The 17825-nt window shown below is 31.8% G+C and overlaps 1 protein-coding gene across 1 annotated transcript in view; it reads left to right on the top strand.

Annotated features, from left to right (window-relative positions):
- Positions 1 to 3007: 3007 nt before the first annotated feature.
- The window catches only part of LOC124372334 (multidrug resistance-associated protein 1-like), a gene marked incomplete at its 3' end in the record, with an annotated part of 31075 nt that continues 16257 nt past the window's right edge, over positions 3008 to 17825 (top strand). The window contains exons 1-4 of the mRNA XM_046830717.1: positions 3008 to 3154; positions 3403 to 3471; positions 5429 to 5518; positions 5616 to 5693. Of these exons, the coding sequence (XP_046686673.1) occupies positions 3008 to 3154; positions 3403 to 3471; positions 5429 to 5518; positions 5616 to 5693 (384 nt within the window). The remainder of the gene's footprint in view (positions 3155 to 3402; positions 3472 to 5428; positions 5519 to 5615; positions 5694 to 17825) is intronic.

Below are 17825 nucleotides of genomic sequence, written 5' to 3'. Positions count from 1 at the left end.
AAATGTCTATTCCAGTACACACATTAATATAAGTATTTATAATTATTACACTCCGCTTACACAGTTTATTTATTCAGCTATTTTATCGTTGATAAATCACACCACGTGTCGGTAACAGACATTGCTGAGATTGCATGCATTTCATCTCAAGTCAATAGGCACAAGTGTTACTATGTCACACGTTTAAATGTCTATTCCAGTACACACATTAATATAAGTATTTATAATTATTACACTCCGCTTACACATTTTATTTATTCAGCTATTTTATCGTTGTCATCATAATCATTCATGAGGTAAATGTAAAAATCTTCACTAATTCTCAGCCACATCCCATATTAACAATCGTCAAACACGATGTTGTTAATATTTAAATGGTGCTTTATGTAAAATTTCCAAGCTCGTATAGGTCAGTTTGTCTTCAGGTATGGTGCGGACAGACAGACATACAGATAGTAAATCGTATAATTTAGTAAATTCATACCACATACGAGACCAGAATTTTGCTCCTTCCCAAGCTACCGTATCAAAAATTAATTGTTATTTTATTGCGTGAATTAATTAAAACTGGATTAAGCTATTATGCAAAATTTCGCAAAAGAATTACTCAATAACTTATGGGTTTGTGATGGATAAAAATTTTTCAGCGTAACGTCCTATGGGTTTGGGAATAATTCCCTCCCTTCGCTATATTGAGTAAGAAAGCAATACAAGAAAAGTATTTGTAAAATGATCTTTTCACTGGCATGTGCAAAAATCTTATAAAACAGAATAAAAGGTTATAGTACAAACTCGATGATACTGATAGAAACTGCAACAATCTCAGACAGGTTTTGAATCTGCACCATCTCTAACTAAGATCCAAAGTCACATCGGACTTAGGCAATAATGCTATCAGCGCTGGCATCAAAAATAATTATAATTGTTAAAATGACAGCACGGCCATGTGGTTAATTATTTTAGCCAATATTTAAATTTGTTTACCTATATGTATATAGTGAAAGCATAACAAAAGTAAAAACACCTCTTATTTCAACATTGTGGCAACATGGCAAACCAATTTATTTATTCTGGGTCACAAAGAAATGCACGAGATACTAAATGCAATTTTTATAATATAAAATCGTCGAGGTGACATCGCATCCATTTCTCACTTATGGGGTATACGATACTGATATAATTCCTAGACCAAACCGAGAAAATACTATGATGTAGCAAATATGGATTGGAAAACAAGAACTTTACTGTATCATGTACTATCATTACATTTGGATGGCAACTGCCACAATGTAAGTATTGAAGTGTGTTAGTATTATTTATGTTGATTTTAGTTTTTAAGTTTCAATAACAATATCTATATCCATTCAATTTAGAAAACTCTACTGTTTCAAACCTCATTACAAAATTATATATAGGTCTATATGTATCGTATTGTTTCTCGAGGCAAAACAGCAAACTCCAATTTTACGTTGGAAATATAATTAATTTAAACTAGAAGTTCAAAACCTAAAATAAGATTACTCACACTTTCTCTTAACTTCTGGTCCTCTTAATCATGAACACTGTAAAATATGTACCTGATATACGATATATGATTAATTACAGTTTAAAAAGATCAAACGACCCTATCATTACAAGTGCTTTCATTAAGAAAACTATGAACTTCGACTTAGGAGTTACTCTACATTGATATAAAATAGTTCATGTGTAGGTTCTGAAATTCAAAGTGGAGGAAGCTATTCAAACAAATATACGGATTGTTGTATAGAAATTGAGGGCGAAGCCACGAATACGTGTTAGTTATTTTATAAACCTTTCTGTAAATTGCTCACATACCCACTCTCATCTGTCCCTCTTAATTTACTTCTCTCGTAACAGACAATATTCAATGGCCTTTCCAACCCGAATCATCTTATTTAATTTATCTATCAACTAAAAAAGCATGCAAATATGTTAGCAACAAAATTAATATAGTCAATTAGAGAGATAAAATGACACAATGATTTTAAAAGCGCTATTTACCAGAATTAAATTGTTTACTTTACCAGTAGTAGTGTTTGTATGAAGGTAGATAGATTATTCTGTCAACGTTACAACAACAAATTACTCGCAATTCAACTGCACACTTTTTTATTAAACCGTAATTTGGTTTAAGTGGTTTTAACAATTTTCTGTAATAATGGCATTAAGTTATAACTTATTGATTGAATTTGAATTGAAAAAGTAAAAATATTATTCCGTGAAACTTAGAAACTTTATATTGCATCAAATCTGCAATTTTTTACGTATCCGAAGGAGTTAAGATGTCTGTCCCAAGCATATACAGAAACTTCCGACCTCTGATGGTTTTCCACTACATCCTAGGACAATTCACCTCGACAAATGTTTTAGGCCAGACTTCTGAGAATTTAAATTTTAACTATTGTACAGTACCAGTCTTGAGTTTCATCCTGCAATCGTTGATTAGCATCAAATGGAACGTAACATTTTTGACGTGTAGGTTCAAAGACAACACTTTCATAATTGTCCATGACCTATTATCAGTGGCAGTGGATTTGGTAGTGATCGGGTGGCTCTTGCTCGGATCCAGAGATCTGATCAGAAGTTTCAAAATTATTGACGATCTGAGAAACATCCTTAGTAAAATGACGTCAAGAACAGAAATATCTAACCTTTCCGTTTTCGGTTGGCTGACGTTAACAACTGGCGTAGTATTCCAAATGGTCTTTAGTCGAGTTTCCACTTTAGGAATGGGGGCGACCAATTTTCAGTTAGTCATGCAATACATGTTTTCTGTTTGCTTTTTCTTTAGAGCATGCTTGACTCTAATATCACTATTCTACTGCTGTAGCATTATTATCCGAGACTCGATCCGGGTTGGCGTAACAACCGAGATGCCAACCCCAGGCATCTACAATCTCCAGAGGAATTCTGCCATCTTCTGATGAAGTTCGCTCCCCTGTTTGATGATCTCCAGAAAACATTATCTTTGCACGTTCTGGCTGTAATGCTCTACTTCAACTACGGTGTTTTAAATGACTCGGTTTATCATGCGTATGCTGACGATCCTCTAGCTGGAAGTTTGGTCAAAATTATGTCTTGGTGCGGCTACTTGGGACTGCTTATTGTCTGCGTGGCTATGAAATCTGACCAGGTAGGATTAGTTACAGGGTAATTATTGTCACAGGGAATATAACTTAACGGTAAACGGTACATTAAACTAGCTCAAAAATGTACCACATTTCAAGTACTTGTGATGGGGTGTAAAAGTGAATTTCTGAGGCGTATACGCTAGTTTAGGTGTAGGTTAGTATTAAAATTTAAAATTTTTATTACCAGACACAATGTTCAACAAAACAGATTTTCCTACAATACATTAATGTTGGTTGATATTGATTTCAGTATCAGCGTTTATCAGAAGAAATCTTCACGACACTAGTGAGTCACTTGCCACAGAGGGAGCTCATGAAGGTAACACTTTTATTAATTGTGTTTTATAATAAATCCCAATTTTTTAATGTATGGAATAGCAATAGATTAATTTAATATCAATAAACACTCATAAAGAAATAATCCTTCAATCAAATCCTAATCTCTCACTTGCCGGGTGAAGAGACTAACCACGCAGTAGTGTTTGTCTAACCACTACTAATGAGTCTTCAAAACAATAAGTGCTACAAAAGTACCCTTATTTTGTGTTCATTTATTATTTCTTATTTGGTTGTTTAGGTGATACATGTGTTTGATATAACCAAACCAAAAAAGCCAGTATCACGTGATAAGAATACAATTTCCTCAGGAGACTTTCAATGTTATGAAATTTGTATATAGGTAAAAATAATGTATATATAAAAATATATATAAAGTGATCCACATAAGCTATTTCTAACATATAAATTTAAAAAAACACGTATAGACAGACAAACAGTAAAATAAGTGAGATAGGATATTATCTTTTACTTATGAATATGAATCTTTTATTTGTTTTTATTAATCTACTATCGTTTTCTTAATTTATGCTAACCTCGCTCTATATATTTACATACACAAATGATAAATGTATAGATATATGTTAAATATAAATGGTTTTACATATATCTAAGTCAAATCTGCCTTTAGAGTATTACTACCATAACAACTAAATAACCGTAAGGAGGTGTCCTGTATAGGTACCAATGGGAACATGTGGGTTAACATGATGTCATACAATATTAAAGTAATGGTATAAAACATTTTCTTCATTTTGCATTCATAAAGAAAGGATTGATAATTGTATAGAGAAAATTTACACGTCTCAGATATCGAACCTGTATAGCTGGTGCCATTATTCATACAGGACTATAATAGTAAATAGTTAGGGAAAAATTGCCTTGAACTTTTCCTTGAGTTTCTCTGGCATTGCTGATACTTCTTTTAATCTTATTTATAACACACAACCCCCGGATACAAAAATTAAATTATGTAAAAACTGCAGGAACGTCAAAACATTGGAAATTAAATTACTTGAATGAGGGTGGATTTGCATGAAAGCAATCACTACAGAGATCTGAATCCTCCAGAAAGAGCAATTCAAGATTAAATTTCTCTAATAAATAAAATGGATAAAATAAGAGCCTTTAAGAAAGATAATGTAGCAAAATTCAGCCTTATAATTTAGCTTACGTTGCTCCGATCACGAAACTAAAAATACTTAGCTTCAGAAAGTTTTTTTGGAAGAAAGTAAATATAAATACATTTTTAGAATCTTGGAGCATTGGAAAAACGGTTTATTGTAGTATCACTAGATAAAGGAATACATCATTTTCCAATATATAATTTTTTATTTTGTGCAAGGCCTTTCTGAATCAAAGATTCCATCATCAGGCACTTCACAAATTATAAGTGCCTGATGATGAAATCTTTGATTCAGAAAGGCCTTGCACAAAATGAAAAATTATATATTGGAAAATGTTGTATTCCTTTATCTAGTGATACTACAATAAATACATTTGTATAATTTAATTAATACTATGGCCACAAATAAATAAATTCACTTTTACAAGTTACCTATTCAGTTTTTTGTGACAAATCGTCCATACCTAAAAATATAATATACAAACATCGTTAAACTTGTCCTACGAATTTCTTAAGTAAAAAAATTAACATTTTTCCAGTGAGTTTTCTAAACTTTAGTGCTTTTTAAAGATACATTTTGAGGGAGACAATATTTAAACAGAGCTTTAAAGTGAGACTTTTGTTATAAAGGTTAGTTCAGATAAAAATTTGCCAATTTCCAGCTATAAGTCATTGAAATCCAATTGGTTGTTAGTAAACTGGTAAGTTACTTTGAGTATTATTGAAGAATTTACAGAACAACACAACTTGTTCCGGATATGCTTCGTTAACGTCCTGTGAATTGTTCGTTAACTGTTAACTTCATTGTTGTCAGTTAAGACTGCTCGTGTCTCAGTGTGACGAGGGTTCCAGGGATTTTACTGCCGCAGGATTCGTAATCGTCGTTCCGCAACTGTTCCTTGTGGTAAGTTGTCTCTAGTCTGGTCTCGTTTTATCCGACAAAATAAAACTTTCCTTCACAAATTGTCCATCTTTGTACAATGTTCGACGACTTGTTTCAGTTTCTATCGTTTGCGATCGACTACTACATTCTCTGTGAGCAGAACATGATCTACCTAAGAGAAGTGACCGGCATCACCGTGACGTCACCTAACTCGGAATATAATTGCTAGATCGTTTTACACAATGGAAGGTGTAGCTGCTAAACTAAATGACTGTTGATGGGTTTACAGGATACAAAAATACTGAATGTGCAAAATTACCTATCATTACTTCTTATATAAACTCTTTTTACAATACTAGTATGTGTATGTGTGATTTAAGTTGTCTGCCTGATATTAATAATGCAACTAAATAATTTATTGGACTATTATAGTAAAATATTATATATTCGACCTTTAGTTTGAGAAAATGCAAAATACTGTAAATAAAACCCCGAACACGTTTAAAAATTTGGGCCTTACAGTAAAATAGATTTTTACAGACATGTGTAATAGAAAGTGAAGAGAAATGTCAGACATATTGCTGAACTCATCTGGTAAAACTTGAGAAGAGAGGTGTATAATATTTACAACTTTGTTACTTTGTAGTATAATTTGTATACATACAATATATACAGGAAAATGGAGTGGTGTAACTTTTTACTTGCGCCATATAATAATAGCACTTACAAAGCTATTACTATCTTAGTTATTCAGAATTTAGTTATATCAAAAACCCATATAAAATAATCAAAACTAACTGTTGTTACAAAAGCAATAACACAATGTAGAATACCTTAGCTGAAGATATTGAAAGTAACCACCGTTGTTATTCATACACCTAACAATTCTGTATTAGAAAGTGTCAACTGCACTTGACACTTCTTCAGGACTTATAAACATTTCATTGTAAACAATATATTTTAGTCGTCCCCACAAGTAATATTCCAAACAAGTTAAATCCGATGATCTTGCCGGGAAATAAACTGTCCATTGTTCATTAAGAGTTTAGCGGACATTGATAGCATAGTGAGGTGGAGCCCCGTCTTGAAGAAACAACATATTTTGACGAGTGTGCCGAGAGAATAATATTACAAATTACGTAAGAATACTTTTCAGGAAGTGATTGTCAATTTCACCATTAAAATTACTTTAGAAAATATGTGGTCAAATAATTATGCCGTTAATTATTACATACCACGTGTTTATAGAATTGCAGTTGTCCGTGTATGATTTGTTTAAAATGAGGACTGTATTGATATTATTTGATTAAAATCGATCATTTACTTCATGAATTTAAATTTGAACCCACACAGCCAGGCTATTTTTTTGCCTAGTTTATATTATCCCACTGATTTTGATCGTGTGGGTGTTCTTTTAGTATTACCTACCAGATAGTGTGAAATAAATCTATACCAGTAGTCTTTTTACCGTATTGTTAAATGTATTTAAACAATCTATTTGATTTCGAAATAAATGAGCCGCAAAAAGTGTGTGTTTTATTTGCCGTAGTCGAGGCTAAAGTTAGTGGCAAAACGTAAACATTTCTGTTGTTGGTTATTTAATTCATTTTTGTTTTAATGCACAATTCTGACAAATTCCTAGGTCACTTGTTTGATCAGTGGAATAGTACGCTATTCCTACCATTAAAACGTTTAATTTAAAAATTTATGAAAATATTGGAAATGTAATATTTTAAAAGATTATTACATGCCTATTTATAGTTAATATGCCTGTTTTTTTATAAAAACCCTTTCATAAAGAAAATACACTTCCATTCATTTAGGACAATGCACCTATTTTAAATTGTTTACTATTGAACTTTGTTCTAAACACATCCGCTTTATAATTTAATTTTTAATGCCATTCCTTACAAGTGGGCTTAAACGTTATATGAGTAGCAATATCATCTAAGAAACCCTAGATTATTGAACACAAATTTTGTTTGTTTGTTGTTGTTAAAGTTGCAATGATATAATCTTATCACATGCCTACTTTTGTTGCTTGGGTCTCATGTCATATTAAACCTACATTAATACTCACTGTCGAGCCAAGAGAGAGTTATTTTGTGTGTTTATTTTGCTATTAGTTTAACAATATCAACTAAAAAATAATTCGGGTGGACCTACGGAGCTCTTTTGATGTAAAAGAGCTCTGCCCGTTGAGGCACGTGCATAACAGTGCCGATAGCCGAGTTGTCTAAGACATTGGACTTTGAGTCTGAGTTAGAGATAGCGCAGATTCGAATCCTGTCTGCTACTATTGCACTTGTTATCAGTACCATCGACCTTGTACTGTATCGACTCTCCCTCTTATTCTGTTTGATAAGATCCTCGCACAGGCCAGTGGCCAATGAGGACGGGCAGAATAAGGCATAAAAGGAGATCGGCTTCTCCTTAATAAAAAATAAATAAATAAAAAATAACCCGACCACGGGATATGTTTAGTGTATCAAATTCACAAAGGACGAATTATTAATTTTGAACCTTTTTATGGTTTTTATCAATATAAATAGTCAATTTTAAAATATTATGTATTTTAATATGCAACTACTTAAAAACACTTACTAAACACGTTTTTAACACGTCACAGCTCAGATTAATATAGTTAAATGACTATGCTCTGATTAAAGCTGTAATTGTTTCTTTATGTCTACACTATGTTATTTGTGGGTTAATAACTCTTAACCCAAAAACTGCAAAAAAAATTAATCTTACAACTGAAAGTAGATCGTTTAACTTAACGTCCGATGTAAGTCTACATATTTTTAATATATATATTTAAAATTACCATATCCTTTAAGTATAGTTTACTGACAAATTTCAGATAAGATAATTGAATTGGTGTTTTTGAATAGTTTCTTCGTTTCCTTTTTGTCTTAAACTAAAATTTCACTGCACTTTTTTTGTGAACAAACAAATTTGTATGAAACTAATGATTACAATATTTTTTGTGGCACAAATAAATATAATCCAGTTCTATGAATTCTAAAAGATATTTATATTCCATTCTTTAAGCATTTTGTTTATTTTATAGGCAGTCCTCTCTCTCGACCAAATCCCTTAAAACAAAAGAGGAAGGCAAAGTTTGTATAAACACATAATCAATAAGTGAGAAGTTTAAACTGATCAGTCAATTACGTTTGAACTGAACGTAAGACTTATTGAAAGATAAATTAGAACTAGTCTTTAATAAGTTCTAAGTTCTAAGCAAAGAGAAGGGAATCTGTAACAATTACTAGAATACGGGCTTTAGTTACATAAGCACTCAGTTTGTATCAGTTCAGGTACACAGAACTATTTTTATCTTTTCCAGCTTTGGTCTGCTTCAATAGCTCAGCCTATTGCCTCATCGCCTGCTAGTCTAGGCACATGCGGTCTGTCGGTATATATCAACCACATTGTATCTTATCGTTTCTATAGATAAATGGCACAGATTAGCCTCTAATACATGATACATATACGCTACCTGTTCATTTGTACGTCTCTTTGTGGTTACGTGTGACTGTCAACGACTTATTTAGGAGCGTGTCAATAAAATTACATTTCGTCATCTTCCTGTACAATGGAACATCAATTTTGCAACTCAACGTTCTGGGTAAGTTAATAATTTTTCATGATGTATTTATTAGTAATTTGTGTCATTTTTATATCGTAATAAAAACTGCCAATGAACTGTTAATATGTAACTAATGCAATTCAAGTTCGGACAAAAAATGAATTCCCAGTAAAGCCTTGTTAATATTTAATTTTAAAATTTATGTGACTGGTGAAATAAATGTATTATATTAATGTATTAAATATAAAAATATCAAATAAACAAAGAACTTTACGCAAGAACCCCCATTAAACTTTTGTTGTTCCAATATTTTTATTTCTGTATAATATTCATGTATAAACACGCGTAATAAATAAAAATGAAAACTGTAATATAAAAACTGAGCATGTTTTTAAACGCTTCTAATTGTGTGATTATTAAACATTGGCTGTGTGCTTAAATAGTGAAAAGTTTGAATTCTTAAAGATAATATAAATGCATAATTTCTTATAAATATTAACTTTTTTGAATGAGAACAGAATTAATGTGATTATATATTATCGTAAAATATTATTATTACATATATTTATGTTATTATTATTATTATTTCTTTGTTATTATTTAGAGTACTAGTTGATAAAGTAAAACTTATTACTTCATACATAACTAAAAATATTTAAACAACAAATGTATGAGAGCACTTTTATATATCAAAAGTTTTTATGATATATATCATATATATATATATATATATATATATATATATATATATATATATATATATATATATATATATAGTATAATTAGCTGAGCTTCAGTAAAGCCTACACTTGTGGGGCTAGGAATATTCCAATTGTATCTGTCTATTTGTCTGCCTATACGCACAATATTTAAAAAACGAATAGACATATGTTTTAAAGCTTAATTTTGTTATATTAGCAAAACAAAGTCGATGGTAGTGCATATCACTCCATAGTATTTGGCTGAACGTCAGCGTATATTTTTAAATTGGTCTTATGGGGAGCATTAAATTTCAGCGTACCCTTGCGTTGCAGTAGCCTTTCTAGATCGCCAGAACTTTTATTGTTTAAAACACTGCTATTGAATCTACAGTAAAGAACAAGACTTTGAATGCATAGGCGTAGCAAATCCAGAGAAATTTTTAATTTTTACGTAAAAATGTTTATGAAGTTTCATTTCTAAATGACAAGAAAGAGTTCTATGATAGTGCATGTCAACCAAATTGCATTTTCGCTAAACGTGATTCAAGTCACTCATTAGGATGACACAGTTTCTCTTTTCCCGATTCAAATCGATGAAAAACTCTCATTACTTATAATTGTCTGTCTCTCTATTTATCCGCAGAACACCTCGAGAATTACATGGGCTATAGACTTAAAATGTTGATGCAATCTCAACGAAGCCTGTCATGCGACACTTGGTGTGGCGTACTCTTACCGTGTTATAATTGTGACTGCTCTAATTCCAATTTAAATTTGTTCCAATCATAACTAACCAGTTAAATGAGTATACTAAGTAAAATATTTTTTTTTAATACACTGCTACCAATTTAATGATAAAAACAGAATTACGAGTTTTTGCGGTTTAATTATTTTGGTCGCAAGTAGCGAGACTTCCCAACCTGAATTAAATTTGAAATTTTTCTGCATATTTTACTCTGTTAGGATTAAATGTACTTAACTTATTCATTGCGGATTTTTTCCGTAATAACAAATCTTGCCTTAAAGTTACATTTTTAGAATGAGAATATAATGTCAGTTTTATATATTATGTTATATAACACTTCATACGACGACCGCTTGTTATATAATTTAGTTACGTAACTATACTCACATAGCTTGTATTTTGCTACAAGTTTATGTTTGGTTGCTATTGATTAATTGTAGCATTATTATGAAAGATTTGTGTTCATTGGTTTTGTAACTCTTAGGATACAGTAAATAGGAGAAAAAACGATGTAATTATGTAACACTTAAGACAGCTTCCACACTTGAAGGTCTGTGAAGTGTTCTAATGAAGTGGGTTTTGTAACAGACGGAAGAGAACACTTGAATGTTAAATCTGTTGATTCTTACTCATTATGTCGATTGCTTCTGTCAGAGTAGTGAGTGTATCAAGTAATTATTTTAAATACATTTAGTCTTTACATTGCAATTATATTAGTGAATATAAAAATGTGGAATGCCCCTTAGTAGCTATTAAAAATGGTATTCAATTTTATGAGCAAAAGAACACTTTTGGGATTATTTATTTAAATCCCAAATGCATCTTGATACGCACTTATAGATACGTCCCAGCTTCTTAGTATTTATTACAATATAATATTTGCAAAAAGTATTTGTTTTGTATAACCCTTTGCTGATCGACTTTATATAAAACAATGTATACGTTTTTCATATTTATTCTGGAAAAGCTCTACTTCCATTTGTTGTGTTAGTGTCACAGTTTTTCATTTATTTAATTACTGGCAGTTACCCACGACTTTGTACGTGATTTCCTGTTGAATTACAGATACTTTTTAGGAACTAAATGGCATTTAAATAGCATTACAAATACTCCTAAAAATAAGTGATGGTTACTGAAAGATATACCAAAATCCTGATCCATTTAACAATAATTGGACATTTAAGTTTAAATAGCAATGTGTTGGAGGCCCTGAAGTTGGAAAGTGATAATTTCTATGAATACCAATGAAGTACACAAATTTATTCCAAATATTTCATAATTTTTAATAGCTCCAACTATTTCAATAGCACTTAAGATATTTTAGGCCTGAGTGGTTTGTAGTAGAAGACGGGAGTAATCGTAGTGGAAGTACTTAATATGTAGCATGATGAAATGCTATGATAATTATTGTGCACTAGAAGAACATATCTTTAGTTCATATTTCAGTGTTAAATTATTAAGAGGTAGAAATAAAATACTGCTGATTGATATTTCAGGTTTAGCGCGTAATGAATTGTCTCTGTTTCGAATTAACTATATTTCACGCGCCGTAGTAGAATTTTCCCTTCATTTCACTATCAACACAATATATAAAATACGTACTCGGTCTGGGAAGCCTACTTTATTCAGAAAGTATCTACTTTCGACTCTTTTATTGTTTTATTGTTTTTCCGGATCAAGCCAATCCACTTTGAATGGCTTTGTTGCCTCATTCAAGAAAATATGTATATAAATAGTTCTGAAAAGTCTTACTCTGTAAATAATATCTACTTCTACGAATTTCAATGTATTTCCTGTGTAGAATATATCCGGTACAAAAATAGTGTTTGCATTGTTACCCTGATTAAGAAATGATGTGCACAAGTTGATCTTAAAAGTCTACTTCGGTCAAAAAGCTATTACTTCCATCTATTGTCCAAGCTATCTACTTTCGGAGTAAGGTATTTCAAGTTGGCGCTAGTCTGTTGGGATCACATATACACACTTTTTAAATTTCACTTCTCTGCGACAGTCGGCAGTCAAAAAAATATTTATTCTAGGGTTGCAAACCTCATCAGTTTTTGATCATTAAAAAAATCCCTACTTAGTCTGGTGAGAGCAGAAGGTAAAAATATAGCAAAGGCTGCAACTATATCGATGTTGTCTCTTATGACCGCTAGAGCTACTTGATGAAAACGCTTTTGTATTTATATTTAAGTGATTAAGCACGTGTGTCTCTCTAGAACAGCGGGAAAGGCTTCCTGGAGTTGCCTCCCTAATTAGCTCCTATTAGTATTTTATCTGCAAAAAACTTGTCTTTTTCAGTTGAGAGAATGAGGCACATTTCTGTCAAATTTCATTTTCCCAGACATTTGACAGTTGATAGAACAAAAATAAAGTTCTTCTAGGAGTTGCAGTTCCAAATTTAATCCCCACGGATGGTTGATCTTCATGAAAAATATTTTATCTGTTAAGAGCATAATACACATACACATATACTCGTATGTCACATTTTATCTTTCTAAGGCATCCAGAAGTTAAATTTGATCTTTTTGAAAATGCTTTGGCTTATATATTCAACGTTTGAGGCATACGTGTACCAATTTTCAACTCTCTGATATAGTGAGAAAACCATTAGGAGTGAGTGAGGTCTTTGCCTACAGTGAGTATAGAGAGAGAAACCTAATAAAGTCCAGACTATGTAATACCAGAAATTAGAATTTCTTTGTATGAAACAAAATGATCGAAAGTTTAAATTTTAAAGTTAACCATATCAATTAAAATAACCAATAATTACCAATAAATGGGGAGAGAGTGGAAATTGAATTTAGTAATATGAATTATACACTGTTTATCGACGAAGTTGATCCATTATGAAAACCATGATAAATGGTGTTATATTTGTTTCTTGTTGCAATTTCTGATATTTCATTTGTTTCTTAATCATCTAGAGACTAATTATTATTCCGAGTATTATTATGCTAGCCTGTAAGCTCATTATAAAGATTAATCGTAATGAGGGTTAAGGAGTTACATTTTTAAATTGTATGGAACATTGATAATTGAATTACACCCACTGAAGAGACCCTGAAGTTGGTAGTTACTATGTTTTTAAAACAAATGTGAAATCTTATATTTTTAATGTTATTTTTGATTGGTGTTAAGTTATATTTTTAAGTTGAGAGTTTTTAATTTTGGGGCCGTTCAAGTATTACGTAAGCACTATGGGGGGGCGGGGGGGGTCTTTGCTTTGCTTATTTTAGATGACATGAGGGTAGGGGAGTCTAGATGATGATTACGTCATCGGTAGTTATTTTCTTTTTTACACGAATGGCAACCCATACATTGTCTTTGCTTGAAAAAACGAAACGCATTTTCGGGATTCCCGCAAGTAATACATACGTTTAGTGAGCAGTGCGCGGTAATTCCCCTACTCGCGTTAGAACCGAGTAAGGGGAGTTACCGCGCGCTGTTTCACTTGTTCCAAATTTTCCTCTATCAGTGTATTGTTTTGTTTGGATGCTATAGCGAGTAGACGTATTGTAAGCATATTTAAAGCAAGTTAACATTTGTGTTACCATTCATTCCATTAGCCAAAGTTTAATGTTTAAATAATAATATGTCGTTTCAAATAGACAAATCAAATAGAATTGTTTGAAAGTTTTAAAAAATCTCATACAAGTACAAAAGTAGAAAATGTACAAAAGTTAGTTACGAAGTGTGGCGAAATTACAAAATTACAAGCAAAATCCGACAAGGAACTTAGATATTATTGTATCTAAGAGAATCGAAGAAGAAATTGCAAGCGGCGACTAAGAATAAATCCAATCTACTACATTTTTTTCTAAGGTGAGTGACGAAATCATTTTAGGTACCTATGAATACCTACTAGAAATATTAGAAATCGCCAAAAAGATTCTCTTTTGCTAATTAGAAAATATTATGGCCTATCTTTATTATGTAAAGAGGTAATATTCATTATATAGATTTATTTCTTATAATTGATTCCGTTAATTGGTCACAAAATACAGGATGTTAGTTTTATATACATATATATACCCACAGAAAACTATACTCTATTCAAATAGGTATTTAACACAATGTAAACAATCTTTATATGTCTTTTTATTGAAATATGTGGTTTTAAAATTGTAAACTGTGTAAAATCTGTTTGTAATTCATTTAAAACTCAACAAATATTAAAATTGCTTTTCTGTAAGTACATAAAGGTGCGTACAGACATCGCGAGGCGTGCGCCGCGAATGGTTCGCACGTATACATGTGCCGGTAGCATGCCTCAGGTTGATGTATGCGAGACGAACCATTCGCGGCGCAAGCCTCGCGATGTCTGTACGCACTTTTACAAATATCTGATTTTATAATTGCATATTTCAATAAAAAGACATATCAAGATTGTTTACATTCTTTTAAATACCTACTTGAATAGAGTATAACACCCTGTATTTTGTGACCGGAACGAATTGCTCGTTTAAAGATATTAGATTTAAAGCATAGGGTTTTGTATTTACCATATATATTGCCATACGTTGTATTTATGTAGCTTAATAAGAATCTTTAGCAGAACCCATAGAAAGTTTTTATTTTTAGGCAACCTGTAAACCTGCAGAAAAAACACAAATTACACAGCCAGCTTCAAATATTAAAAAACAGAAGACGATCAAATAAAAACCGTAATGAATCACAACAGCAATGCGAAATTAATAAAAATACAGATAAACAGAGACCAAAACCTTCTCAGGAAGCTATGAAAAATAAGATTGCTCTACTCGAAAAAAATCTGAATGCTTTGTATTCTGCCAGAGATACTATGCCAAGCCGTGCTGAAGTTGATAAACAGATCATTAAGTTGCGCGAGGAAATAAAAAAAACAGCAAAACAGTCTTTAAACAGGAAGGTTCAAAACGCAGTTGCCCAGAAGAAACACAGGGATGGTATGAAAAGAAAGTTAGAAGATATTTGTCATGAAAATCCAGAAATGAAAAAAAAGACTATCTCTGAGGGATTCAGTGGGACGTCCTAATCTTGAAAGCAATCAACCTTTACTATTGAAAACAATCGCGGATATAGCTTTATTTGGGAGTGCGGCAGATGATAGAAGACGATCGGAATCAATTCGCAGCGTAAAAACTCTTGATGAACTCACACAAGAATTACGTAAAATGGGATTTGACATTAGTCGCAGTGGGACATATCTTCGTTTTGATTCCCAGAAAATCTAATTCTGCAGAGGGGACGAAAGACATGTATCGACAGTCCCTGTTAAGCTCATTCGGGCTCAAACTGATCACCACAAGAGCCACTTAGATAGCAAGTTCGCTGAAACATCAATCCATTATTTAGAGAACATAGCATCCATACTAGGACCAGTTCAAGTATTTTTTCATATCTCAAGATGATAAAGCTCGAGTCCCTATTGGCGTAACTGCGGCAAATAAGCAAGCACCTCTTCTAATGCACATGGAATATAGAATCAAATTGCCTGATCACGATTGGGTAATCGCTGAGCGTCATAAATTAATACCATCTGTTTATGCTGGTATCAAAATCACTTCCAATATGCTAGGACAAATTGTAAAATGTAGAAATACAGAATGCTGTCGTCCAAGAAGTGGCCTATTTAGACTACTACACAACAGGTTTCATCCACCACCTGTAAAAGTAAAACAATCAGTTGATGACTTGGTTTTAGATGAAGGAGGGCAAATTTCTTAATCTTCCAGTCAATTTAGCTCTACGCTAAGTGCTTCACTCAAAGATTTCCTGCAAATGAAATACGATTATATTTGTCCGACGGTACAATTGAGGCTATCAAGTCGAACACACAAAACGTGTGGTCTTTATCATGCTTCCGTCAAGTCACTAAATCGTCACATCGAAAAGATCCATAAGAAAGTAAACATGCACACTGATAGGGAAAGTTAGACCTGTAAGAGTCGCTGCTCGTCGTGTGCTAATGAACTGAATGATGTGCATTATTCAAAACTTAGAGCACCATGATGTTGAATGGCTCGATGAGAATGACGTAGACATTCCAAAATCGGATGAAAGCGAGCAGACTCACAACACTGAGCAGCAATCGAAGCAATCCAATGTCATCGAAAACTTAGAATCATGGATTCGGGTTTTCATGGACTGAAGACTGTTAATTTAAATTTAATATATGTACCAAAAATTTAAAATAAAGTTTGTTAAGTTAGTAAGATATAATATTTTTGTCCTTTACTCTATGTTGAATACCGTTTTCAGTAAAATATAATCTCTATCCTAAATCTATTTTCTTATTTTTCAAATTATAATTATAACGTTATAAAAATTTAAAAAACAATACATTAATTGACAAATGTTTACGTAAAGCCATGGGGGGAGGGGGTAAGAGCTTTGCTTACTTTTGCTGACAAGAGGGATGGGGGGGGTAAATAATTGCAATAAAATCTGCTTACGTAATACTTGAACGGCCCCTTTTGGGTTAAGTGTCTATACTTTTAAAACGTCTGTAGGAATTTTTTATATTTCTGTAATATGAAAGTTGTCGTAAGCTAGTTAGGTAAAAGTATGTCTAGATTAAAATCTGAAGAACTGAACAGGTTTTGTAACTTACATTGAAGTGTGAAGATATAAGATAAAAAGTAAAAACAATTAAATTATGCCAAGGTGGCTGAAAAAATAGACGGCCAATCAATTGTGATCATGTTGATTGTAATAGTATATTACATTTACCCCTTCCCCTATATTGCATGAAGGAGTTGTTGTGGTAACTTCCCATGGCGATGGTTCTAATGTGAGTTTATTGCATTGGTTCAATATTAAATATTAAATAAAACTAAATTTAATAAAACGTAAAATCTTACAATGGATTTAAGTAATACAATAAACACCTATTTGTGTATATATATGTATATATATATATATATATATATATATATATTTGTATAATGAATGTATTTTATTCGCACTCAGGTTTTAGATGTGTAAAAGCCCAATTTCCTCTCAAACAAACAAGTATTTTCCTTGTAAAGTTTAAGTCAAATATTTTCTCTCATATTTGTTGCTTTCTTAAACATATTTAAAAGTACGGTACCTCTTCACGTCATCAAAAAGCGCTACCCAAATTTAGTAACAACGTTCGAAAGCTACTTCAATTCTAAAGAAGTTATTCGATATAAATATGTTATAAAGATATTATTCAATATTATATATATTATTATATAATATTATGTATATTAAAGAAGTTTGAATAATGCAATCAGTTCATGTCAATGAGACTTTTTGATCATTTCTAATTTTTTG

The sequence above is a fragment of the Homalodisca vitripennis genome, unplaced genomic scaffold, assembly GCF_021130785.1.
Source record: "Homalodisca vitripennis isolate AUS2020 unplaced genomic scaffold, UT_GWSS_2.1 ScUCBcl_2922;HRSCAF=8083, whole genome shotgun sequence".
NCBI classification, from domain to species: domain Eukaryota; kingdom Metazoa; phylum Arthropoda; class Insecta; order Hemiptera; family Cicadellidae; genus Homalodisca; species Homalodisca vitripennis.
The sequence above is the reverse complement of the archived record's forward strand: the minus strand, read 5'-3'. Positions and strand labels throughout refer to the sequence as shown.